This window comes from Anser cygnoides, chromosome 1 (genome assembly GCF_040182565.1).
Source record: "Anser cygnoides isolate HZ-2024a breed goose chromosome 1, Taihu_goose_T2T_genome, whole genome shotgun sequence".
NCBI classification, from domain to species: Eukaryota; Metazoa; Chordata; class Aves; order Anseriformes; family Anatidae; genus Anser; species Anser cygnoides.
The window spans coordinates 188,850,152-188,877,839 of NC_089873.1; the positions used below are offsets into that span (position 1 = coordinate 188,850,152).

At 37.2% G+C, this 27,688-nt stretch overlaps 1 protein-coding gene across 12 annotated transcripts in view; it reads right to left on the reverse strand.

Moving 5' to 3' along the window:
• FRY (FRY microtubule binding protein) overlaps nt 1-27,688 on the reverse strand; it is a 238,191-nt gene that overhangs the window by 27,036 nt on the left and 183,467 nt on the right. For all 12 annotated transcript variants that reach the window (XM_066989712.1, XM_066989711.1, XM_066989710.1 and 9 more), the window contains 15 exons: nt 26,021-26,171; nt 25,351-25,454; nt 22,090-22,275; nt 19,981-20,179; nt 19,235-19,356; nt 18,144-18,331; nt 17,129-17,223; nt 15,049-15,650; nt 13,213-13,310; nt 12,950-13,120; nt 9,598-9,738; nt 8,699-8,878; nt 7,372-7,533; nt 6,488-6,562; nt 5,298-5,468 (listed from right to left, as the gene is read on the reverse strand). In XM_066989712.1, the coding sequence (XP_066845813.1) occupies nt 5,298-5,468; nt 6,488-6,562; nt 7,372-7,533; nt 8,699-8,878; nt 9,598-9,738; nt 12,950-13,120; nt 13,213-13,310; nt 15,049-15,650; nt 17,129-17,223; nt 18,144-18,331; nt 19,235-19,356; nt 19,981-20,179; nt 22,090-22,275; nt 25,351-25,454; nt 26,021-26,171 (2,645 nt within the window). The remainder of the gene's footprint in view (nt 1-5,297; nt 5,469-6,487; nt 6,563-7,371; nt 7,534-8,698; nt 8,879-9,597; nt 9,739-12,949; nt 13,121-13,212; nt 13,311-15,048; nt 15,651-17,128; nt 17,224-18,143; nt 18,332-19,234; nt 19,357-19,980; nt 20,180-22,089; nt 22,276-25,350; nt 25,455-26,020; nt 26,172-27,688) is intronic.

Below are 27,688 nucleotides of genomic sequence, written 5' to 3' on the forward strand. Positions count from 1 at the left end.
ATTCGGAGCACAGGTCATAGCAATGTTTCAGCTGTGAAACATACATTAAAGATTTTTAATTCTTTCTTTATGTACATCACCATAGTGATGAGTTAAGGTAGATTTGAATGCACCCTTCATTTAGCACACAAAATGTAATAGCTGAAGCAGCACTCCTTTTAACTTTTATTCAAGCCTATGTGGTTTATTTTTATAATTTGAGTTACCTGAAACTATACTTTGAGAAGTATAGTACTGAGTAAGATTTCACTTTTTAAAAAGGATACAGTCGAATGAACCGGACATTTTAGGTTAACTTTCAATTTGGATTTTCACATACAGTTGCATAAAGCTGAATGCATTACGCAAATAGCATAACTTTGTTAGGCTGGTGAACTGATACAAAGATCACTTAATTTCTTTCATGTATAAAGGTGACAAATAGTTTTCAACCATTTTTCCATTTGCTTATGTATTTTTTCAGCAGACTGTCCTTGGTTTCACTAGTTGTGCTAATTCTCTTGCTCCCTTCCTCAAGTTTGGCCAGGTTCCTCTCCAGCAATGCAAGAGCATCTGCAACCACTCCTGCTATGGACCATGGAACCCAAATGAGCCTTACAAAGCAAGGGAAGGTCTACCCAGAAGCATTCAGCAGCAGCTTTGAGCCCTTTCTCTAGGTGAAAACCCTCAACATTACATCAACATGGGAAGGAAATTGATAAAGGAAAGAAACATTTCTTAAAGTTTAAAGATGACTTCTTTAAACAAGACTGTAAGCAGCAGCATTCTTAAACAAGCAAACCAACTGCTCAAAATTCAAGTTGGCAGTGATCTTTTAAATATGAAACTGCTGAATTTGAGAAAAATATGGTTCTGCCTAAAAAATCATAAATGTTAACCAACACTGATTATAGAAAGAGCATATCTTGGGCTCATGCAGATTAAAATTATGTACAATCACAGAAAGAGCGTCAGCTCAGTAATGTACTTCAGCAGATTTCTAATTTTAAACACTTGAGTAATCCCTATTCAGGACTCAGACATTTACTGAGTGGGTGCCTCAAACTGCTTAATGTGCAATTAATTCAATAGCAGTCTTGCCTCCTAAACAATCAAACAATTTGCACAAATAGATCATATTTTGCACCATTGCCCTTTAATGCAATGGATTTTGGAAAATGATTGGAGACAGTTCATTTTTATGACACTGCTCACCTTTCATGAACAAGTATTAGATAAAAAAGAAAGATGTATTTTTAGGAAAAAAAAAAAACAAGCCAGGAATGCAAGAACTGTAATCCACAAGAACATGTAGAATTAAGGAAGACACTATATTTAAGAACAAATAAAAAATATTTTGTTTCATCCTGGGACTGGGATCATGTAGTGGTTTTGTGCAGGAAAGGATGAGAAAATATTTAAGATTTAAGAAATTAGGTCTCTAACTCAGAAAAACGATTGTGCAGTTTCCAGCTGCTTATTTTAACAAATTCTAAGGTAATCCATCCTCCCCCATGAAGGCTGGAGGATACATGCAGCGATGGGACATCCTCCACAAAAATGTCAGTTACTGAACTAAAAAATAACAAAACAAAGTAAGCAAGCAAGCAAAGATGACCATTATGACCACTATCCTCATGGTGCCTAGGGCAGCTCTCAGTGAATTTTGCAGCCCGTGTCTATGGGCCTATTTCTTGTGGTTTTCTTCTGCAATGTGTTAAAGAAGGAAGCCAGCAAAAAGAACAGAAATGAAAAGCGACACTTCTAGGGCATGCTATTAGAAGGGGGAAGTGAATTAAAAGTGAGAGAGAAGGGTGAGAGATGAAATAACCCACAGTATTTGGGTTAGCATAACCTTTCTACAGGGACACCCAGAATCATACTGCATTTAAACAAGAGGTCAACACGTATACTGAGGTGGAGTTGGTCTGAAGCAATATTTCCTTCACAGTGAACAAGCAGGAGGGAAGATGTATTTGAGAGGCTGCTCATTTTATCTACAGTAGGAGCAAAGATATCACCTATCTGAAAAGCCACCAGGAACAGACATCAATTCCAGAGAAACGAGTCACTTATAAACGTGCCTTGCAGCTATTACATAGGACTTTCCGCAATCACTGCCCTCTGGTAAAGGCGCAGACTGGCCATTGCAGCTGCTTTAAACATGACCACAATGCAGGGGAAAGGGAGGCACAGAAAGGTCAGAAAAAGGGGAGTAACTCAATGTGGGAGACAGCAGCGTATCACCTTCATAAAGCTGGTAAGAACCACACTTCTTTCAGACGAGATTTTACCTTACTGTATTGACATGGTATGCAAAGTTACAGGAGTCACAAAAACACTGTAGGGTATAGGCAAACGTATTGTGGAAATGGTATGGTAGCACTTCCATATGTTTGTATCTTTTAGAGCACAGGCATTTTGAGACAAAGACATTTCTGTGTTTTTTTGTTTTGTTTTGTTTTCATAGTAACTAATATATACAAACATATATACAAAATACTGTTGTTAATATGTATTTTTTAAAATCACTTCTACAATTCATTCCAATTCTGTGTCATTGCAGTACCCTCTATACATGGATAAACTGCAAGTTTAGTTCCCAAACTCACAAACACTGTTGTGCCTTTTCAGATTTCTCCATAGGGTAAATGATTCCAGAAAGGGTGCTGGGAGTATACAGCTGAATTAAATTAAGCTGTATGAATTAATTAATTTATTCAATTCATTTACGGCTTTAAATTAATTTATCCAACTCATTTAAGGCACTTTAGTCAAAACAACAACTAAACTTTCTGAAGAGGTCTTAGGTATCAGCTTTAGCAAGATGCTAAAAGGAGTCAATGGACTACAACTGAAAAGCTGGGAATTATGTATTATTTGTCCATAGGAACAAATGGCATAAACTTTACTATGTTTTAAATAATTAAGTTCTTTTGTTTTTACACAGTTTTTATGCAGAGATGAAATAGCCCAATTTTGAAATGGTGATACTAGAATTAAGATATTTCAAAGTTTGTCAAGACCATTGAAAATGTCAAAACCAAACATCATAATGAATCAGAATGTCATTTAAAATTTATTTTTTGAAAAAGAACTAAAAAATATTTCTAATACAAGACAGAAATATGAAGCACTGTCAGAAGTGCAAGCACACAACTACCCCCCCACCCACACGCTGAAGAGGGGGAGGGCAACAAAAAAACTATGAGGTTATTTTATAATACAAGTTTGCAAGAAGACATAACATATACTAGCACATCTGAGTTCAAGTAGCATTCTTACCTGAAGTTCCTGGGTAGCAGATATAACAGATAGAAAAACAAATAGAAAGAATCTATGTAAAATTACTGTATTAAAGACATCATAGACAAACATTTACCTACAGTTATAACTAATGTTATCACAAAAACTTCAACTCTTCAGCCTATCTTTTAAGTTTGAAAATGTTCATTACTCATCTTCACATCTCTATGAAGTTTCAAAAAAGTATTTTTGATCTGGGGATGATAAAAGCATCACTGGCCTGCTTAAATCATTTTTTTTTTAAAGTATTTGTGTTCTTGCTAGTTTGAGTTTTCCAACATTGTTTTACTCATGTTTATGAATATATCAAATTCAGACCTGATTTCAATTGAGTCATTAGAGATATAGCTTCTTCTTCCAGGTTTGAATTTGGCTGAAGTATCTATTTCACTAAAATAGTAGTAAATCAGGTAGGACAAGACCTTGGAATGCAAGGTTTCAGATCCATGGCAATTTCAGAGCTGCATTATGTAAAAAATGATATTTTTAGTTATACTTCACATAAAACTTGAGCAGTTTAGTATCTCTTTCACAACCAGCTTAAGACAATCAATATATTGATTAATTCAGGCCTCAGTCTTGAAGTTATCCTCAAATCTTTGCAGGAGCACAGTCCATGAGGGTGAACTCTTTTGGATAGGAATTGTTCTGCACAATTATATGTAATACGTATATGCTTTTAACTGCTGAAGACAAAGAAGAAATTCCTAAATATCACTCACTGGACAAACAATTATTCTACGATAATTAGTCCCAATTCCTTTAAGTATTTTGAAAGTATTTAAGACAGAAACAATTGCAGCCAGTACATTTCTTTGACAAAGCAACCTGGCATTAATGTTCTGTTATTTGTCGTCGTTTGCAAAATAAAGCTCCTTCATAATGTATTTTCAACCACTGATGTCACCTGCTCTTTTATTTTATTTTGAGCAAAGCAATGGACAACTGTGAGCCTAAATAACTATACTTTGACAGGAGATTCCTGACTTGGATAATAAGGGCTCCTGTGACAATCTCCTTCCTTCATTCATCCTTTCTCTTCATTGGAAAAAAAAAAGTTAAATTTAGATGTACTTGAGTTCTGACTGACTTGGGGTCAGTTTACCTTAAATATTACTACTGTAATTCTACTAGGGGAAAAACTGATTATTTCTTCCTGTACACATGTTCTGATCAGGGTTAAGAGCGATGCCTGGGAGAATCCACTTATAAAACTTAGTCTAGTTTATGATAAGAGTATTGATTAAACCATCAGATTTGATGAGCATTTGCACTCATCAAAAGAGCTAACAATTTCTGAACGTTTAAATAGCAACGAAATTGTTAGACTTGTTTGGCACCCAAACAGAAAGAAGTGCTCCAAATTTGAAACAAGCAAAGTTAAAGAATGCAGCCCCCCCAAATTCTAGCATTTCTTCAACTTTTCCTTCATCAGTTTCAGCTAAAGATGAGCTGACCCGTCAAGACTTGATCTGGGCCCCCAGGCTTCTGCTCCTGCATGAAATCATGAAATCACTGACACCTAAGCAGGGAAGTTACCTCTCTCCAAGCATTAGTGATTTCATCAGCATTTCTAAGAGTAACAACAGCCTGAAGGCCTGAATTCATATTTTGTAGGTTACTCACAAAACAGCAGATTTGGAACAAATTAACTTTTTTTTTTTTTAAATCTACAAATATATTTTTATTAATAATTTAGACATTAAAAAATAGTATTTAAAATAAATTCACTTGAGAGTGAAGTCACTTAAAAGGTATTAGAACAGAGGCTTTATCTTCCAGTAACAGTTTCGCAGTGTTTCCTAAAGTTGATTCAGAAAGGAAGGGTGTGGTAGCCTGTTACTGTTATGCTACTGAAGTAAACACTAAGTGAACATTATAAATAATCTCAACTCAAAGTAAAGTTTATAGTTAAACAGTTAGTTTTCTGTTATAAGAAGAGTACAGTCTGTAGTACAAAGAATAGCAAACTGTTTTAATAAAAGAGCTGTTTCAGAGAAAATATACTGTACCTCCCCATCTTCCAGCTCAACATCTAGGAAGTCAAAGTCCCTAAAGACTCTGAATTGTTGTTCACTGTTTGAATCATCCATGTTCTCCTGCTCCCTTGCTCCGTCTTCTGAGGACACCAAGCTTGTCTGGTGCTCAATCAGATCCAAGTCACCACAGGAAGAAAAAATCACCTACAATTCAAAGGAATTCTCTTGTAACAAGCTGTTCACTCTGGTTGTTTCTTCCTAAAAGCTGTAATTGGTTATTCGGAAGACTGTATTTCCAGTACACACCTAATTCCTTCACTGAGTATTTTTAGAACACTCTTTATTATTTATGTTGGACAGGTGCCTTCAGATTAAACTTGTACAAAGAAACAACTTCATACTGCAGGAACGCGTCCAAGAATATTACAGCTACCTCCTAATGGCTGCAGATGGATGTTGCCTGGATGTTTGTATACATTTACAAGAACAAAATTCAGAGGATTTTGCAAAGCAAATATTGTCAAAGGGATGAGGTAAGTTCATCAAAAAGCTTCTAGTTAAAAACGATGTTCAAAAATATGTCAAGATTAGAAAACACAACATGCTATAATTTTTCCTTTCTTACTAAAAATAATTATATATGCAATTTAGTTGTGAAGATGCAATGGCCTCCATCTTGCAGCATAATACAAATGATATATAAATAATATTCAAAATAATTCAGAAATTTTCATTTCTCTGTAGAGAATATTTAATAATTATTTCTAGAACTTCCTACTCTGGATGATCTATTGCTTATTTCCTAGCACCAGACAATATTATTTTTTAAAGAGTACAGTTACAAGTAGTATCAAATAGAAAAATCAGATCCCACCTCAGTTTTAATTCTGTAATTTAATTTTGCACTCTATAAAGGCTTTAGATTGGTAATACCACAAATCGTTACTCTCTACCCGCTGAGCTGTCATACATAAAGCCTATAACATTACATCTGACACAGAAAAAAAGCATGTAGCTCTGTAAGTAAATAATCTTTAAGTGGGAGGGCCATTTACCCACCGGTCTATATGGTGAGAAATGCAGCATAGACCAGGGTAAATTAGAATGACTGTAATGTGACATTAAATTACACAAATCGGGTCAACAATACTGGGAAATAGTTCTTTACATTTAAAGTTTTGGGCACAACGAAATACAGAAAGGGTCAATACAAGGCTACTTACTGAAGGGTTTTTACTCAGCCCAACTTCCTGACCACACAGAGAAAGGACATGTACCAGCTTTTCCTTTGTCCTTTTCTAGAAAACAAGATGTTTCTCAAGTTAGCATTTTTTTTAAAGCACTCATTCTCCTGGTGGCTACAAACATACATTAACAATTTTTAATTAGAAGGAACCAGCCAAAGAATTAGTCATTCAGTGCTCACAGGGTTGTTTTCAGAGCAACTGTGCATACAAGTAAAAATAAAAATAGCAGTTAATTATTTTGGTGTTCATTATTTTAAAATTAGCCTATTAATTCTATTGAGCATAATAAGAAAACATTAGATCCTGTGGATCACTTCAAAAGGACAGTTCAGAACCTTAAAATTAAGCACATACATAATTATGTTTTGCAGAATTGGAGGCTGAGTCACTCCTGTATAATCTGCTACATATATAAAAAAAAAAAAAAGAAAACAATAAATACAGTTATTCTTCGTGGTTTTATTTTAACTGGCAGCTAATGAAAAATCAATAATGTAACCAAACATCTCTTTTAGGATAACTGTTTCCAGGAATTCTTTTTATTTATTTCCCAAGAAAACAACAGTTAGAAAACTGTACTTGCTGTCTATCTGCTCTCCTTGTTAACATCTGGACTCACTTGTTCGTTTTAGCTAAATGTGACACTGAGGTCTTAGATGCATTTCCTACAGGTTGAAAGAAGGCTGTATTAGAAAACAAACACAGCAGTCCATTTCTGAATCTAAGAGAAAGATAATTCAGCACACACAATCAGATGCTTGTGCTGCCACTCCACAGCCAGTATGGCCCCCAGTGTGTGGTAATTCAATTGCTCCAAGTGCAACTTGTAAATAAATCGTGTGCTACTTTAAAGAGTTTACCTGAGAGTACTGTGGTCTCTTCCAGCTCACAGGAACAAGGACATTGGAGTTAGATCCTGATGAGGTTGAAGAAGTGCTTCGGGTGACAGCCATTGCCCTAGGTTTACCATCTCGTCCAGAAGAACTTTGCAGCTCATCATACCGCCTCCCAATAATTGGAGTCTTAAATAGAGAGTAATTATTTACTAACACAATGCTCCTGGGTGAACTTACAATGGGGCCTGCTACTTAAGTTGCAGGAAAAGATTACTATGAAGATCACAAGCATGGCAGAAACAAGGGGTTCACAAATTTCACATCAATTTGTATGTACATGACTTTCCACTGTGAAATCGCAGTGGCTATACCATACCTAGCAGCGAGTGATTCTGTTCCCTAATAGCTAACATTCAAAACAACTGACAAAATAGTTTATAACAGGAAGTAGCCAAAAACACACACAACCCCAACAACAAAACCAGAAAGCAGAAAGCTTATGAAATTCATTTCAAATCCAGATTTCTTGCCCCCCATCCCCCCTTTTCTTCCCCCATGTTTCTACACAGAATCATTGAGGTTGGCAAAGACCTGTACAATCACCTGGTCCAACTGTCCCCCTACCACTAAACCATTTCCCTAGGTCACCCACTAAACCATTTCCCTAGGTCACCACGTCCAAGCTTTCCTTAAACACCCCCAGGGACTGTGACTCCACCGTACATTAAACAACAAGAAAAAGCCCTTTGTAACAATAATACAAGATGCCTTTTTATGTTCCTATTTCCTTTTAACCCAAAGTCTCACTATTATCTCTATAAATTCCATAATACTGTGAGCAATCATGCAGGTACATAACTATAAACAGAGTGAGTTGCCCATTAAAGTCAACAGGACCATTCAGTTCTATAAAGTTAAAAGGTGTATAGGATTTGCAGGATAAACACTGCTGTAAAAGAGTTCAGTCAGAAGCCAGGCAGTACTGCCTTAAAGGACAGTGAACATTGGCATCCAAGTATAAAATGCTTGGGGGAGATATATTATACACATAGTGTATTTACATATTACAGTTGGTGTAATTGCAACATAGCTTTTCTACCAGGGACTTTTAAACAAAACCAAAAATTCCTTCAAAAAAATAATAATAATCCAATGCAAATACAGAAAAAACCCTCCAGTGACTAAATATATCATTATATATGTCCGCGTGGACTGAGAATTTAAGAGATTTTCCTTTTTACAGCTTTCCTTTCTTTCACAAGTTTTCTACTTTCTTAAGAAGCTACAACACGTTTTAAGAATTATCAAATGACAGAAGTAGGGTTTTAAGTAGCAGAATTACAAATAGTACCTCTGAAATATCAAAATGAAACTCTAAAGTCTTCCCCGGTAGCTCCTTGGAAGCACTGTTCCACACCCGATGTATTTCCATTTTTGAAAGATCACTGTGTTGATATGATGGTAAAACTAAACTGGCAGAACGAGAAACTACCAACTTCAGGATATTCAAGGCTTCTCTCCAGTGAATGCTCTAGAAATAATTACGTTTAATTAGCAAATTAAAGATTTATAAATTCAAAATTATTTACACTTTACGGACATTTTTTTGACACGTAATAAAAATGTGGAATGGGAACAATACTATTCTTTCTCTCTCTTGGCCAGTGCCAAGGTATATACTTCCAGAATAATTTCAACAGGATAGACCAACCCCCTTGCCTCAGGTTAGGGGACTAGCCTGCAAAGCAGGAGACCTGCCAATTTGGCAGACAAAGGATTTAAAATTTCCCACCTGAATGCCTTGATCATTGGGAATATAGGGGCCATTTCAGATTCCCCATCTGCTTAACAGAAAAACCGACTTGACACAGGCACTTTATAGCTGTGAATTCCTAGCAGAGATGTGTATTTACCACTTGCCAAGAGTTTGGTGCATAAGTCTCTGAAGGTAAGTGCTTATACTCACTTACCTCTGAAGGTAGGTGCCTCATGCTAATAATTAAAAAGTGGTCTGCCTGGTATTAAGCTTGCTTCCTGAATCAGTATAGCCACAGCCTAACCCTTACTACACAATGAACACAGCTGAGCATCTTATCTGGAGACACAGAGCCTACTAGGCAGTAGGATGTTTATAAATTAGATATCATGGTGGATAGTCTCAGTCCTCCCTGCTAACCTTGTCCTAAATTCTTACAAAGAAAACAACTTATTAAATATTAAATTTTAATATAAAGAAGATATGGTATTTACCTGTACATATTTTTCAATAGTTTTTAGCACTTCCACATTAAACTGTTTCACAGGGATAGCTGACAGGTCCATATAACTGAGAAGACTGTAGATCATCTGCAAGAGGGACTGCTGCATGCTGGGAAGGCCCTTTTCTAGCAGCTGTTAAAAAGAAAGGTGGATATAATGAAATTTTGAGGCATTTCTCCTTAAGGAAAAAGCTACTAGTCTTATGAATACCATTTGTATGATTTATCTCTCTTCACCCACTGATTTTGCAATAGCATTTTATAAGCATTTTACAAGCAATAATGATAAAAGTGTGAAATAAAAGTAGAGCTTTAAACTGGGAGCCAAATGCCAGTCTGTTTTGATAATGAAACATACATTTTTATATATGCCTGCCCTAACTTATCCAGAAAACAGATTCAGCAGTTAAGTAAAGCGGCAGGTAAGACTTACACTGTGACTGGGAAAACACACCCAATAAAAACAGGGGAGAATTTTTTTATTTCTACCTTTGCTGAAAGTCATGGAAAAAAAAGAAAACAAGTGAAGAAACAAAACTGCTACTATTCAGACATCAATATATATTCATCCAAATATACTTCGCTGCCAGTTATCACTGGCTGTAACTGCCAAACATTTTCTGTTAAAGAGGAGGTGGAATCCCTGGGTTCTCTTACTGTAGATGCTAATACAAGGAATGGCTTGATCTAAATCCCGGAATTTTGGAACACCTGAATGTATATCCTGGACTACTACAATGTACCTTGGAAATGCAACGGTGCTCTAGCAGATACACGACAGTAATTCAGGAGGCATACAGACAGACACGCTATGTTTGCACATGTTTGAATTAGCTGAAAATTTCCTGGAAGGTAGCAAATTCTTTCATTGGTGACAGGTACTGTCCCTCCCCACAAGTTTCAGAGGTAGTCAAATGTTATTGCTGGAGTTTACCAGAAGCTCCAAGATTAGAATCTATCTTTCCATGCAGGTGAACAAAACATTCTTCTACCACTGGTTACTACAAGTATGAAGATCTAGAAAAAAATTACTTCTAAAAAAAAAAAAAGTACGGTGTCTTGTGTCATTAATCCTCCATTAGAGAAAAATGTCAGCTGTTACCCAAGTGGACACTAACAATTTACTAGATGCCCTCAGTAGCCCAAATGACAAGGCTTCTCGTTTTATTGAATGATAATACTTTGTGCCAGCTGAAATGAACTGCTCAGGTCGGGCAGACAATGTAATCCCACTAAGTATCTTCTGATTTCTTTAATTGGTAAAAAGGAGCAGGAATTAGTGATTCATAGAACAAAGAACACAAACTTCGCTATTAGCACAGTAGACAGAACTCACTATGATTTCCCTATTCCTCTGGAAAAAGACAGCAAGACATTTTAAATTAAATGTATTATATAGCAAGCAGTTCCAGTTCATGGATACTTTTACTGAGAGATAAGTGCGCTTAGCAATTGTTCTTCGAAGCAGAATTATAGTCTTTTTCTTGTGTTCCATTACAATCTTGAGTCTGTCCTTGTAAATAACTTTGTATTACCCAGCACATCAGCTGGTATAGCATTTAAGTATAGGAAGAAGGACAGGAAGAAACTTGCTGGATGAGAGGAAGAAATTCTGTGTTCTCTGATAGAGGCTGTTGTATCATATAATCACTTTTGTAAAAGGAAAAGGAGTTCCTGGGAAATAGTGGGATTTTTGTCCCTACTGCTGTTTAGAAAGCTGTCCTAGGAACTTTATCTCTGAAAGCTTCTAATTTCCATTCCAGTTTGTATAGATTTGTTGTCAATAGAATCCTTTGGCTTAAACAGCTCTTGCCCCTTAAACTTTAAACATTTGTGGACTTTGACAGTTTTCATTTTCTCTAATTAGTGTATGTGTCTCTTGATAGTCCAAGTGTATATTTGAATACATCATGAATTTCTCATGAGAAGGAGCATTGCAATATAATGAAGAAACAACAACTTTAAAATGCATTTAGAACAATAAGAATTCTTTTGCTCCCAGAAGTAACAAAACCAGCAGCACGATGAAGTTTAGATAACACACCATTCGGATCAGGGAGTTTGAGTACAAAGACCTTCCACTGCATTTAGAAAATGAAATCATAACTACTCTCAGTCTTTGACTTGGGTTCACACAAACTGTTTTGAAAAATTGTGGATTCCTCTCTTGGATATGGTAACTATCCAGGGCTTTTCTGGGTCTAGGGTTCCACAGCCTGTTAGCTAAGTTTGTCCCTTTCCTGAAGCAGCAGTTAACTCAGAACTTAAGTTGCCTGGGCTGTCTGCTGCTCATCGAAAGAGTTGCCTCCTTTGCCCTTCCAAATCTGGCAGCCGTTCTGGAAAACCCTTTTCATGGCCACAGCCAGCCAAACAAGATGGTTTCTTGTCCCTTGCTCCTCCACCAGACTGGCAGCTACCCTACACCCATACAAATACTCCCCAGACGTGACTCAGCACAGCTGCAGTCAATGTAAATACAGAGGAAGGAAGTTATGCCTACTGTGCTGTCATCCTGTGATGATGGTGTTATGTGAGGAATGTGCCTTAATTATGGTCAAAAACCTGCCCGACGTGCTGTTTGTATAGTAGCCTTGTGGCAACCTGCAACAAGGGGAAAGTGCAAACAAAGATTCTCTGTACACATGCGCCCATTTTGATGGGAGCAAGATCACGTTCAATGGCCTTTTCAGAGGTGTCAATAACTGTGCACACAGCACTGCAAGGAAACAGAGGGGCAGATGCTTTCCTAAGGCTGGGAAAGCAAAGGAGAAAGATTTTAACCCTCAATTTTTACAGCATTTTAAAATTAGAAATACAAGTTTGCCTATGAATAAAATGCTTGATTCCAGAGGAATCAGAGTTGTCTTGTTTGAAGAGCTAATAGTTCTTCAGAGTCTCTGAGCTTGAAAACAGACAGGAAAACCTCAAGGTCCTGTTTTGGTGTCTTACAGAACAGTCATGGCTTTCACCATCAGTCAAGATCTGACATGACTGTTACTTAGAGCCCCCACATGCAAACATGGTGAGGAATTGTGGCTTGTGGCAGCAGGGCCAAGCTTGCTCTGAAGTCTGAATGCGGATGCTCAGCCTGGCCTCTCAGGCTCTGAAAATGTGTGCATAGTCAGTATCAGAGACGCCTGCAGGTCTTAGATCCTTTGGCAGTGAGCCTGGCTATTAGAAGCATTACTTTCTTACAGCAATTGTTTCTTTCTGCTAAATTCTGTTCTTTACTTTTCATTAAAAATAACAGCTACACAGAGCTCCCTGTAATGTCCAACACTTCATCTCTTTGGGTCATTAGACAACAAAAGAGTTAAAATAGCAAAAATTCTTTGAAAACTTACCTCAGCCAAATACGTAACCATACTCAAAGTAATATCAGCAAATGCTTCATGAAGGTAACGGCAGACCACATTTACCCAGGTAGCACAGTCCCTTGTATAGCTGTGTGTTTTATAAAGGGTCATCACATGTGCAAGATTTGATAGCTTGGGGTTCTTTTCCTCCAAACAAACCTAATTAAATATAAATGTCAACACATGTTAAGAACAAAACAACTGCATTTTAAAGGTCTGTGGATGTACAAAACAGTAAATAATTTTGATACCTGTGCAATCCTTTCAGCTACATCTTTACAAAACTGGTTTGGGCTGTCAAAATGTTGAATTAAATGGGGCAGAAGACACAAAACATTCAGTGGAAACCCTAGAACAGGAAAATAAAGAACAAAATGGATATTCCTGATGTTAACAGCCACAGAGATCTTTAAGATGGTATTTTATGGGAGGTCACAGTTTCAATATTACATTACACAAAGACTCAGACTCTGTCAAATTGTTCACACCACTGGCCACACCACATCCTTCATAAAAGGGGCCTTAATTTGAAAATCCAGTCTATCAGTTAGGTACCAGTACTGTCATAAAACATGATCCCATTTCTACAAATAATACCACAGAAACAGGTATTTATGTACAGAGTAAAATATCTCACAAAAGTATATGCTTTATTCTTACTAGAGAGTATTTTTATCTTTTCCACTTAATGGGCTTACTGACAGTTTTAACTGGTGGCATTTTGATTACTGCTGCTAAAACACATAAAGAAATTCAGAGAGTATTGTTAAACAAACAACAGTTTTGGTCAGTCTGACACACACAGCTTCCATTGTTTCACACTGTTGAAGTTAGTAGTAATAGTACTGAATCAAAATTCTGATATAAGTAGTCAGATGAAACTTCTCAAATGGGTGCTTTTGAAGCTAGGAAATGGCTCCTGCACCAAGTGCCAGCCCCTGTCATCAGTGTAAAGGTTCCGATGAGCTGGGATTCAGCTCTTCTGCACCAACTTACAGCTGGCTCAAGTCGATGAACTACACGCAGTGGCTGTTATGAGGAGCTGTAACAAAAGCTGCTCCAGTTCAGGTGGGAGCTGAGAGCTTAGAAATCAAGTAATGGTAACCAGACATAATCAGTTTTTTGGAAATAATCTGAACATACAAAAAATAATATTCTAACCATTCATGTCATTTGGTTTCACGTAATTAAATAAGTGGCCTAAGTTAGGAACAAAACTTCCTTAGGCTTCCTCTATACTTGGGGAAAAGAAGAAGATACCTCCAGATGGTACCTTCACAGCCCATGTGTGAATTGCCCAGCCAAAGTCTGGAACATATGCACCACATGAGTGCTTAGAGAAGAACAGGCTGTTCATTGCATTTGTCTCCTTACTCTGTGTCTAAGCTTGTTATGACTTAGTTGTGAGGCCTGCAGAATTGTCTTAACATCTGTGTTTCTGTCAGAAAGAAGAATAAAAATCTGGAATAGTACAGAAACTCTCTTCAAGAAATATAATTACGAAGTGGTCAAAAGCTCAACTAAATAATTTAAGATTTTAGAATGTTACCTTACTTCCTTATAACCAAGGCCTCTCTCCTCCTCACTCATTACTGTGCTATTGTAGTTACTCTAAAAAGCATACAGGAATTTTCAATACATACGCTTCTAAGAAAAATTCCATGAAGCTCTAATTAAAAATCCCATGAAGATCCCATGAAGCTAATTTAAAATCAAATAATCTGTAATTCTGAAAATAATTCAATAGAAAAAGTGGCCAAAATTGGTTATAAAAATTGTCAGTATCTCTTTACACAGTTATTTTATCAGCACTCAGAAACTGTATATGCTGCTGAGCCCTAAAGGTGAAATGTTGAATAATACATGACCGCTCTCCTCCTAAACTTTTTGTTCAATAGATTCACCTTCCAGAAACATGTTATGTTGCTATGAAATTTTAAAAAGCAAACTAAATCCAAAGCAAGACTAGATTATTATATATTAAAAGACAAAGTGCCATTTTTGGTTTTATGCAAGTAGCCTACAGAGGTCTGTCATCAAACGTCAAAGCAATATAAACTGAAAAAATGAAAATATACTGGTTTTACCTATAGCTTGAGAGGAATCCACCATGGATATTCGAGACACTGGTGTCAGCAAACTGAAGAGCTGTAGTGTGAGATCGGTGGTAGTAAGGGAGGTGAATCCTTTCAGGAGTAGCTGCTGAAGTCCTGAGAAGTCTGCCCACTTCAACTGCCCCTGCAGCTTCTCTAACTTCTCCCGGTTTTCGGCTTTATCTAGTGGCAAATGAGCCAGAAGTTTATTCAGTAACCTCAATGCCATCAGATACTCAAACTCAAAGTCAGATTCCATCAAAGCCACAGCAACCCAGAAGATAGTGGCCAGTAGGTTGGTTGGATTGTTAATATGGGATGGGTCAGTGAGACTGTCCTTTAGAGAAGATGAACTTCTGGTTTTAGAGGAGAGGCCTTGTTGTGTGCATGCCTGGATTCTGTCTAGCGTTGCACTGCGGGGTGGATCTGAGCACTTGTCCACATCTCCAAACTTTTTGGGTACAGAGAAGCTCCTCTGGTGCCGGCTTCGTTCAGCAGTGGCTGTGTTACCGCTTGCAGGATTTACATTCAGCTGTCCCGTGCTCTTCCGGTTTGCTGTCAGCTTGGTGCTTGATGTTAAATCTGGTGAAGATGAACTGAACCCAAAACACAGAGCATATATTGTAATGTCTGAATTCACTGCTTGAAACTTGTACATATTGAATGCAAGTCAGGTACTTATCAAAATGTAAATATTTAAACAGGAAAAGTAAAACATCAAACTGTCTAATGCCTCCAGTCTTTTTTATTCCAGAAGTGCCCACAGACATGACTGAAGTGAGGTTCCTGTGGTGCTGCACCAAACCATAGCAGGACAGCCTACAGTCTCGGTAGGTATGAATGACAAGGGGATAGGAGAGACAGAGCTGTGAAGTGACTTGTGGAAGTGCTGGTATGAAATGGCAGTGCTGTACTTAAAAATGCCCTCATCAGTGGAGAAACCTGAACAGCATGTAGATAAAATGTACAATGGTTTACGGACCTATGTGAAGAACTGTGGGAGTTAAAAACAGTGTACCTTAAGCAGAATGACAAATATGCTACTTTACCTTCAAGAGACCTGTCCTGTGGTTGCCTACACTTCCTTTGCTAGTAGAGGTCCTTCAGAAACCTTGTCGTCATTGCATTCCCCTGCCTGAATCCTAGTATCTCTTTAAGACAGTTTATAGAAAGCAGAGGATTTTCAATTCTAATGATTTATGCCTCATGGGATAGTCTAGACAATCGCTATCAATTATCTGTACAGATGAACCATCTGTGTTGATACATAAAAGGGAAATTTGGGCTGGAGAACAGCTAATTCCTGACTCTCTGTCCCTATTCCCAACTCATAATACTGTAGGTCTGTACTGTTTATAATTTTTGAGGAGGATTTTATGGAATCAGTAGTGTTAAGGTAAAGAATATTGGTTTTTATCCTGTGTGTAAAGCTTGGTAGCTTACAGTAACTTTTCTAAACACATTCCCCATTATGTTCTTGCTATTAGGAGTTGGATAGACATTCAATTTCCTCTCAGTAGTGTCAACAGCTGTGTTATGGAAGGAGTCTGAAATTTCCCGTCGTGTAATAGTCTACTTTAAGGCCAAGGGTCTCATAAAGATGGTCTAGACCTCTGGCAAAATCCGTAAGTTATCTACATATGGGAAAAAATTCACTCTAGTTTTACTGACAACAACCCATGATCATTTACTTGTTGAGGAGTACTTCATTTGAGAACAAAAGGATGTATGAAATCTGTATTCTAAAACACCATTTTTTTGTAGATATGTTTTCAAGGATACAGTACAAAAACACAAAGTACGAAAAAGACAGTATTTTTCAAATATATTTAAATAAATTATATCCAAGTGGTAACATGGCAGAATTTACAACGCATTGGAAGGTTCCATTAGTTATATCAACATTATTTCAACTATTGCAAAATTTGGCAGACATATGCTCTTAGTCTAGTTCTATGTAGGTTACAAATGATCCCAATCATATCAAATCATTTTATGCTGTCAGATTACAGAACGGCACTTAGTATTATGAAAATTTGAAAAAAAGGATATAGTAAGGGAAACAGGCTCTTACCGAGATAACACCGTCAAAAGATCACTGTTCTTCAAACAATCAGACAGATTATCCACTGCAGCTTCCAAAGTAAGTAGTGCTTCCATTACATACCCCTGTCAATGCATGAGGTTAGCCATTTCAACAAAGATACTCAAAATAGTGAATATTCAAAAATATCCATCTCATAAAAGAAACAAAGTCATCTACTGAAAATAATTTCTCCTGAAACTAGAACAACATTCACACTAGTGCCATTATCCTGAACATTAGAAGTCACTACAAGTGTTTTATTTTCTGCCTCTGAATGATCTATGAAGGCATGCAAGAAGAGCACGTCTCATCAGGGGACTGGTAATGGCATACAGAACCTCTGACTTGCAGGTCACTGATTTAAATTCTGCACAAGCTATTGTGACAGAATATTACTGTCATCTTGTGGCAGTTTCATTACCTAGTTAAAATATGGAAGTGATGTCAGTCTATTTCTTATTAAGAGCTAGTAGTTCTCTTTATTTAAGCCGTGAATCTCTTAATAGGCTCTGAACAGTTTGTTCAGCTAAAGTGAATGAAAATCTCAGTTCACTGAGAGAGGACTAGGTCAAGTTAGGTTAGTGTAAGTTTTGTATTGTTATGGATGGTGTGGATTTCTTTATTCTAAAATATGTAATCATTTGAGAAATGAGGTGGTGTCTACTCCATGTTGTTAGATTACATTAGCAGATAGAATGATGGGCTTCTTAAACACAAATTAATGATATGAAAAGGGAAAAGATGATCATAATGAAGATATAATTTTCAGTAACAATTACTAGAGGCCTTCTAGGTGTTCTCTATAGTACTATCTAAGATTTGAACAGCCTGAGACAGGCTTTTATAAGGTACATACAGGTTCGGTGAATTCAGAGGTACCCTTTTTTAAGGCCACATTCTACCTCGCATCACTTGACTCCAGAACTCCTTGTTAAAACCATAGCTTTAAATTAAATATACCTTAAATCAACAGTACTACAAAGCATTATGTACACATATATACCTGAATCTCATCTCCATGCTCTCCAATAACTTCCACCAATCTTGACAGGAGGTCAGACAATGCATGTGCAGAAAGGGGCTGCTTTAGGGCCCTGAATATCTGGAAAGAGCGACCTGCATAGTGTCTTGAAGAGCTTGAAAGAGCTGTTTGTAAAGCAACTTCACTCAGATGCTGCTCCAAATGAAAACCTAAGCAAAAGAATAGTATGTCATTCTTTTTTTATTATTGTTTTTATTTTATTATTATAGACCTTACTGTGGATCATGTACAGACTGAAACAACACAATGGGGAGGGCATGCACTGTAGTGCATCTTGCAAACCCTGTAAGAAATGGGGATGCAGAAAAGTCTTGTTTGGGAAGAGTTTCCCAATTTTTATATTTATTTCACACAGAATGTAAGAAAATAAACTGTGCAAAACCGAAATTCTGAGTCTGGAAAGGTCTGTTTTGTTCAGCAAAAAATTAAATTCTTCATCTGATTTCAAGTTTTTTACAATTCTTGGACAAATTTTGAAGTCACACACTATTCTTACTGGCGGCAACGCAGTAACTTCTAAACACTCCCAGACCCAAAGCCAAGCTGAATTAGAAGTCTTCCTAGTAGCTTCAGTAGACTTTGGATAAGATCTTAAATATAAATACTGATTCTCCAGTCTGCTTTGATCTTGGAAGATTGTTAATTAGAGTCTGTGTCAGTATTCAAAATATGTTTGGTATATTTCCTATGTTCTAAAAGCATAATAAATTAAAACTAAAATTTAATTGCCAGAAGCAATTAACAAAAGTACATTTACTTAGTAACTGCAATTTATTTCACCAACAGGCCATAGAGGAGTTTTTAACTGCTAAACAATCAATCAAAAAGCTTTCCAACAACAACTTTGAAGGAATGCTTGATTTAACATTCAGCTGTAGTCCAATCTAACGTGATTTTTTTAAAGCAATTATTTCATGTCATTCAACCTTCTTAAGACATACAATACACTGTGTTTCTGCATAAGCAGATCTACTAAATCAGAGTGATAAACATTCAGTGTGACCTTGAAAGAATATTCTTTTGTTATTGAAGCAAAAAAAAATAATTACTACCTGACTTGGAATCTTTAAATACAGATACAACATGACGCAGAAAATTAGTAAGCTGCTCAGCGCTCTTGGTGTTCTGATTTTTAGGTGTGATATCTTCATGGCACCACAGTGGACCAAATGCCCTTAAAGAAATACGTAACAAAGTACAAAATTGCTTTATCTGAAATAAATATAATCAGTTAAAACATGCAAACTGTAAATGCAATTACATATTTCCAGGGCCACAGCCTGGAAAACATGCAACCAAAGAGAATTTTATGATCAAGATAAAGTAAATAAGTATTCCTATGCTGTATTTTACAAAACCTCTCACTTAAATTGCACATCCCATTTGCAAAAACAAATCCCTGGTTTTAAATTTGATATTGTGTCTAGGATCTGCCAGCTGTAGTCAGTAGTTAATATTAGTTTCACCATGGCCTTTCACTATGCCCTGTGTACCTCCTGTCTACTTGTATGATAATAAAACTCTTTTTCTATTAGCTTACTGTTGAACATAATACTATCAGTAAATTAAACATTTTATTGCTATCAGGCAAGATTTTTTCTCATGTTCCTGACACTGTAATGCCTTTAAATTCCTACCTACTACTATAGGTATCAACAAAAGAGGAATGGGAGTCCGTAATTACTATAAAATCTCTGACATTTTCCTTTGAGTCTTTTAAGTTGCTACAGATAATTGAAGAGAAGTCTTGAAACCATGCATTTCGAGTACAAACGTAACCTCTACTTGTCTCCATTACCTGGTTGTCAGAAACTCAATTAACTTGTTTGCTTTCTCATCTGTTTCAGCAGTGGTATCCATGTCCTCAACCTCTTGTGTAATCTGTGGGAGATTTCCACTGCTGCCTCCCAGACTGATACTGGAGGAGGTGGAGCTGGAGCTCAGGCCGGAGTCTGGCACCGGGGACGACTGGTATTCCCGCAGAAAGTCAAAGCCACCTGCCAGCAGAAAGGGAGGAGATAAAGACGGAATGTGCTGATGGGCCAGTGTTAGAGATGAATGTGTCCACCAGGAAGCTCTCTTCAAAGAGTCAGCAGCAGAAACCTTCTACTGGGAACCACAGGAGAAACCTGCAGAATGCAACAGCCCTCAAACACCAACGGGAGTGAAAATGGTAGTGTTTTTAAATGTGCAGAATGCAATGTGAAATGAAGAACATCATAGTCAAGACAGATTTTTTTTTTGGCTAATGGGACACAGAAAAGCCCTCTGTAAGATGGACTTTTTAGGACAAAGATGCTGTCCTTAATTTTACAAATGCAATGGAAACCAAGACACAACGCTTAAGGCCTCTGTTCAACACCTTTAACTGTAAACACTGAGCTGCTCTTATTAAATTTTCATCATTAAGGTTAAACAACTGAGTAAGAGTTCTGCTGGATCAAAAATTTGCCATTCAACTTCAGAGCTGGATTTAGATACTAAGACCTGTTTTCTTAAGGTTAGATTGCTAGTCATCTTAGGCCATATGTACAGAAAAATTGGCCTTGTGAGAAGACAGGGAGCAGAAGGGGTTATTTGTTGCAGGTTAGGAGTCAGTCTCCTAATTTCGTTGCCTGGCAGTATGTGGAATGAACCTGAGCTGAAGTATTTTATTTAGGATTCTTCACTATAGCTATTCACTCACACTTTGACTCTTTAAATTAGCTGATCAAAAAAGAATCCAAATACAACGTGTTGACATCTTTTTGGACTCAAGAGGCCAAGACACAGAGTACCAATTATGCTTTCAGAGATAGGAATAAAAAGAGTGTTTCATTTTGGCAGAAAAACAGTAACATCTTATTAGTGAATTTTATTCTGTAATAAATAATTCATGGACATGTGTTGGAAAAGAGATGCACACAAGTCAGAAGGGAAATTCATGTGTGAGGTAATTTTGCAGACTTTATTCAGACTGAAATCTAAAAAGGCCAAATTAATTTATTAATTTTAAATATGTATACTGAATTCTCTTTTCTCATTATTTTAAAACCAAATTTTTGTAACCCATAAAAGAATAATAATGTTATCAATATTCTATATAAATCCAAACTATTTATTACTTTTGGCTGTATTCCTAAAGAACAATGAAAATGCCACTAACTTGATAATCTTTGTTTTTCATTTGTCACTGTGCTGTAAAGTTCCTCACCCTCTCCCAGACAACTAAGCCTGCCTCCATAACTCTACACTGGTCCTGTGATTCCTTCAAATCTCAACAGTAAACTTGCTTTTAATAACACTATATGGCAACAGTAAATCTAGCTGGCTGCTTTCAAGTAACTGCTCCCAACTAATCCCTTAAAACCAGGTAAATTGCTAGAAGTTAACAGAACATCCATCTCAGCAGAGATCTGAAGTAAGCCTCATAAAGCAGAAACAGATTTCAGGACAGAAAATAAGTGCATCTGTGGTATAAAGGAGGGTATAAAACACGTAAAATTTAATGTAGGAATATAATATCTGAGCTGCATATTTCTGCTGCTCTTCCAGTATTGGAATTATTTATTCTTTTTTTTTTTCTTCTTTTTTTGAAGGTTGAGGACTGATTGCCCTCATTTAAAGCAGTCCTTACTCCCTGTGGAGGAAGTTAGGAAGTTAATAGCCATATTGATGTTTAAAATTCTGCATTATATATCTTGCCTTACAGCAGATAGCTTTCTCATTATCAGAAGTTATCTAATAATTATTTGGGTGCACCTCTAGGATAGTTTTCATGGAATTAATATTTATAGTAACTCTTTGGATTTGCCACTTTACGACTTTAATTTATCAAAACAGTTAATATTTTAGGAAAGTAACCTTGACATTCTACTTTGAAAAAGCTCTCAGTACAATGCAATGTTCTCTTCTTGTGCTTTATTACCTGTATAAAGATATTCAGGTAAGTATGCTGGTTGTACTGTCAGAGTCTTGGTCTCATTCATCTCTCTGGTCTGAAGAAGCACTGATGCAATGGCTTGGTAGTTGCTATTGCAAGATAATGCAATCAGAAGATGAAGCAGTAACTTTTTACTGTGTTCAAAGACCTCAGGGCGGTAATGGTCAAGACCTAAAAGAAAAGGTTACAGCAATCTCTGAATATGAAGCAATAATAAACAAGTTCACATTCCAGAGATAGCAAAAATTCCAAGGCAGTTCATGGCAACAGTGCAAACAAACAAAAGATGCAGTATTTCCGGACACAGTTACTAGTGTTTTTACTTCAAATGCTTGTGTGTATTTAGTTTCCAGGCTGAGGTCCCACACAGGAGGTTCAAAACAATGTGTGGCAATATACCTTTATGCATCCTGTCTCACTGAAGCATTAATTTGCCAGGGCTGGAAAACCTCAGAAGATAAGAGATTCTTGGTGGTGGATGTATCTACCTTGCTTAACTCAGTATCTGGCTTTCCTGCACAGACATCAGTTTTAAAACTTGTGCAAACTGTATGAGGTAGATACTGATTTATAAAGAAAGGAACTGACAGACAAAATCCCTTGAAAAAGAACTTCAGCTACCAGAAAGACAGCATGAGAAATGAGCCACTACCTCAGGCTGCAGAACGGTAACGGAAGATATAGCACCAAAAGACCCTGATCAGTTTAGCGCTAATGCTGTTTGTTTGTGTACTCCCAGATTTTAACACAACCTGAATAAATCCCAAGTTACCAACATAAAGGAAACAGATTTTCATAAAATAAATATCACTGTGTGATAATAAGCTTTTTTCAATTCTCTTTCAGTATCTTTCAGGACATTTATAAATACTTCCTTGTGTTTAGGTGTTGGAAATTTGAATTGTTTTCTTCTTCAGTTCCTCTCTTCTTAGGATATACTCTTTAAAAAGCAGCCCCTTCTTCACTCAAAGGGGCGGCAGCCAACAGGTCTGTCAAATCACGGGTTTTCTTGCCTAGCCTGCAAAAATGCATCTCCTCATGGTGCCATGCTTGAGGTGTGCGTCTTTGGCTTCTATCATCAGGTCTTTGAATACCCTGTGATTCCCAGTTTGATCCATCTGCCCACAGCCTTCTCCAAAAGAAGCACCACCAATGGGTCTGTCCCTTTTCCTGCTTCTTGAGTTCCCTGCTCCTGTTCTCCTTTTCCCATTTCCTTCCACCTCCAGGATCCCATCCTACCCTGTTTTAACATACACTTTCAGGAGTGAAAAAGATGTAACAAGTTTTTTTAGTTGGAGATGAGTTCTGTATTGGCACTTGTGGCTGAAATCCAGTTAACCCCTAGTATCATATTCAAGTATTGACATAGATATGTTAACTTTGAAGTGAGATGGACAGTTCAGTCTTTGTGCTTCTCCAGCACTGGCCCCTTCTCTAACTTGGAAGAGTGTCCAAGAGGGTAAACTTCTGTCACGTGGGCAGGTTTCCACAGGAAAGTAGTCTTACTGATCAACTCATCTCACAATGGTTGCAAAAGAGTTTTTAAACAGCGGTGCTTTTCTGATGTAGCACTACTGATGTAGGCAGGTTCACACCAGCAGTCTGCTGCTGCTTCACTGTCAGCACTACACACCATCCGATAGCCTATTAAACAAGCACGCATACTGCAAAACTATTTCACTACAGTACTGTCCCACTCCTTCTGATATACAGAAGGATACAGGCTCCCCACCTAGCCACCATATTATTTCCAGTTTTGTTTTCAGTCAGATGCACCTGCACAATCTCATTCCAACTAGACAGAACTACTTATTTTTCAGTCACTATCATACCTGTGACTAACATGTTTAGTATAACTTCCTTACACCATTACAACAGAGCTCTTCTACAAAATATAGAAACTTTCCAAAGGAGGTACAACAGCTCTTGAGAAACTGAACTTGAAGCCCGGAGGCTATGATGTCATTTTAGCTATCGCTTTGCTTTTGCATTTAACTTTAATCCCACATTTGAGAACTGGAAGCTCATAGCCAAAGGACTTTCTTTAACGGTATTCACAAATTTCTACTTGTTTCTTATGAAATACTGCAATGTTGAAACATTATTGCACAAGCAAATCAGTAAAGACATTTTTATAATGGATTACTAATATCACAACTGTGTTTCTGCATATGTTTATTTGCATGGCTCCCTGATGGCTCCTTACAGCTGTTTTAACTGAAGTAGCCACCCTGCTGCGTACTATTCCTGTCCTAAGCTGTTCATTTTTTCTTCTGAGAATTTCTAACTGTAAATGCCAGTTACAGTAACTTGTTATAAATCATAATAAAGAGGTTGTGTAATCAGTTGATGGTTATTGATTTGATACATACAGTTAGCTATTTCTCATTCAGCTCCCCCTTACACTTGAAAAGTTAACACCAACATAAAAAGTAGTAAAAAAAAATGGTATGGGCAGCCACAAAAGGAAATTGAACTTTTAATTGAAGAATACATGTGTAATCTCTTATTGAAACCAACCCTGGAAGCCCTTTCCAGCACGCTCAGAGCCATTGCTCGTAGAGGCTTTATAATGCTAAATACTCCTGTGTGCTAAAAAATTATGCCATGCAGTTTTCATAATATTAAGAGCTAGGATAAGGAACATACCACCTCCAGTTGAGTTGTTACGATAAGGAACAGACATAGCAGTGGGGAAACAGGAGTGCCTCTACGCTCAGAAAACTTATGTAATGGAAAACACTGATGATGAAGTAATCCATTAACAGTGAAATTAATGAAGCTTATTTTCCAGTGATCCATGTCCTACCCTCACTATCTCCGCAGTACATTAATGTTGGCTTTCTTACATAATATTTTCGCAAAGGCAAGAGATGGCATTTGTGTGTGTAGTCCACGTGTAAAACATATACACACTGGCCAGCTGCCCATCACAAACAAGAACGTACAAAGAATGAGTTTCATCTGCCTTACTCCTAGGTGGGCCCTACATTTATTATAGATGTTTTAGGAAGTCAGTCATCTTCAAACTTCTACCCATCTCTCAAATTTGAGTGAAATTGGCCAAAATATTCACAAGCTTCAAAGTTTTGAGGCTGACAAACTGTAATTGCCTCAGGCCTTTTTCTTTTTAGGAAATCATAATAAAGAAATCATAATAAGAAACAAAACTCCACAGCTTCATCAAAACTAAAATAAAAGGACTGGAGTACATTTATACTTTCTTTTTTGTTCTGCTGGTCTTACCCAAAAAGAGAGCATGTAGCAACAAAGGGAGGTGAAGGGCCCAGTCTTCTCTTACGCTGTGGTCCACTACCATCTCAGTCATGAAGATGACAGCAATATTGCACCTGGAAATTGAATCACAGGGTCAGTTTGAAACCCCTTGGAGGCGAGAAAAGAGCAAGATGCCAACTATTATTTCGTAAGAAATAAACAATCTCAACATTCTCAAATGTGTAGCATTTGTCAATATGATTAATGTTGAAGTACCTTAGTTACAGTATTAAGCAGGTAAGTACCCATTACTGAAAAGAACACTGTTAATGTCAATACAAATTATGTAAAAGAAGAATTTCAGAATATGCATAGCCTCATTAGAATAAAAAATAAAGGGGAAAAATGTGGTATGAATAACAGCCACAGAAGCTTGAGAAAGACAAATTTTCCTCTTCTGTTTTGTCTTGATGTCCTACATTGTAAACAGACATTCTGGTACAAATCTGGTAGAATTGCAAGCCTTCACTGCATTTTGATTTTAACACAGGGATCAGCAGGAATCAGTACAGGAAAACAGCAGAAAACTGAAGAGTGATTTTCAGATGTTCTGAGTGGTGTGAAAGTTTGATTTGGTGCTGGCCAACCAGTAAGAGGAAGCACCTTGCTGTCTGAAATACCAGAATGAGAAACTGCTCACCTATGAAGGGGTCCACGGGGTGTGATAGTTTCTGGGAGGTAGTCCACAAGCGGTGCCCAACATCCTCCATTGTATGGCATAGGCAGGGGATGCGGCTGTTTGGTTTCAACTATATTCAGTAACCAGCTTGTGTATGGAGAAACAGGATCATCTGCATAGAAAAGTTTTAAATCAAGTCTGGTTACCCATTTTGAAGAAATGATAAAATAAAGTTTACACTAATGCATCAGCTCAGCTGTTTGGAATAACGTGATAAGAAGACATTAGGTTTGCAAATTCCTGTGTTCAATAACAAGTGAAGCATTTTTAATCGCTGTTTCACATTGCTGGAAATTAAACAGATTCCACGCAGACAGCACTGAATTGTAGGAGCTGCAGCTGAATTCCCGCTGTCACTTAGTAGCTTTGGATCCAGATCACACAACAACAAGCAACAGACTTTCTCTTCAAAAATGGGAGGAAAGTTCAGCCAACGAAGCTGTTGTTGGAAGCCATCTGCTGCAAGGAGCTGTGTACCAGTGACTTATTCTTGCAGCTCCTGACCAGTACCCTGCTGAGCTATGCTACAAAGGCAGAAATTAAATGTCTTGAATTAGGAGGGACACAAGGAATGTGAAAAACATCTTCAGTATGGTAATTTTCTTTCAGTAGGGATGAATTATCTATTGAATTTCTCAAATATATATTTAACTTTGCCTCAGCAGGACAACTGCTGTACGTATGATTCTGTAAATAAGCAGTAGATTTTTTTTCCCACCTGCTTATCTGTCATAACATGGGTCCAGTAAGTTATTTCCATCACTTTCTGTCTTTTCTCAGCTGCATATCTGTGTTCATCTCTCCTGCATTTTATTCCCTTTCATTCTTCATGATTTTCCCATTGGTCATTTTTTATTTCTCATGTCTGGCAGTCCGCGATACACGGCCATGGAAAGTATCCTTACCGGGCCTATTCTTGACATACACCTAAGCACTATCCTTTGTGAATTTGCAGTGAGAGCATTATTTTTTTGTTTGTTTTGTTTTGTTCCTACCCTTCTGCATTTCATGTAGGTTTGTAACTCTCACCATTCTCCTCAGCCTTTATTTTACGGCATGTACCTGGTGCTTGTTGGCTTTGCCACAGAACACAACACTGTTCCGATGTCTAGAGAAGTATCAGAACCAACTTTTTCCTTTAACCATCACTAGGTGGTTTTGACAAAATGTCTTCAGCTTTCCAGATCTTCAGGAACCCTTCAGTACAGTAGCTACCTCTGCAATTGGTACTAAAACGCCAACTTTATCATTTCCACTCTTTGTTGTTAGTCTTTCAAGGAATGCTTTAGTTCTTCAGGATCTAGACTGCTGCTTGTTTCTCTTGTCTTCTGGGGGACTATTTATTGGTTATTGATAAAGCAAAATAAAGTGACCTAATAAAGTAGCGAAGTATAACAAGTGCACATTTTGTCTTCTGAGGATTAAACAGATAATGTTTGCCAAATGCTTTTCACATAAAAAGCACCGTAGCAGTTTAAGTGTTTCACATAAAACTGCTTCATAAAGTCTACACTAAGACCTAGTTTCTCACTTACGTTTTCATGGGTTTAAGTAAGGACTGAGAAGAAAAAAAGAAGTACTTTGCACCTTAACATACAATCTTTGACTGAACAAGAAGGTTTCTGTGCT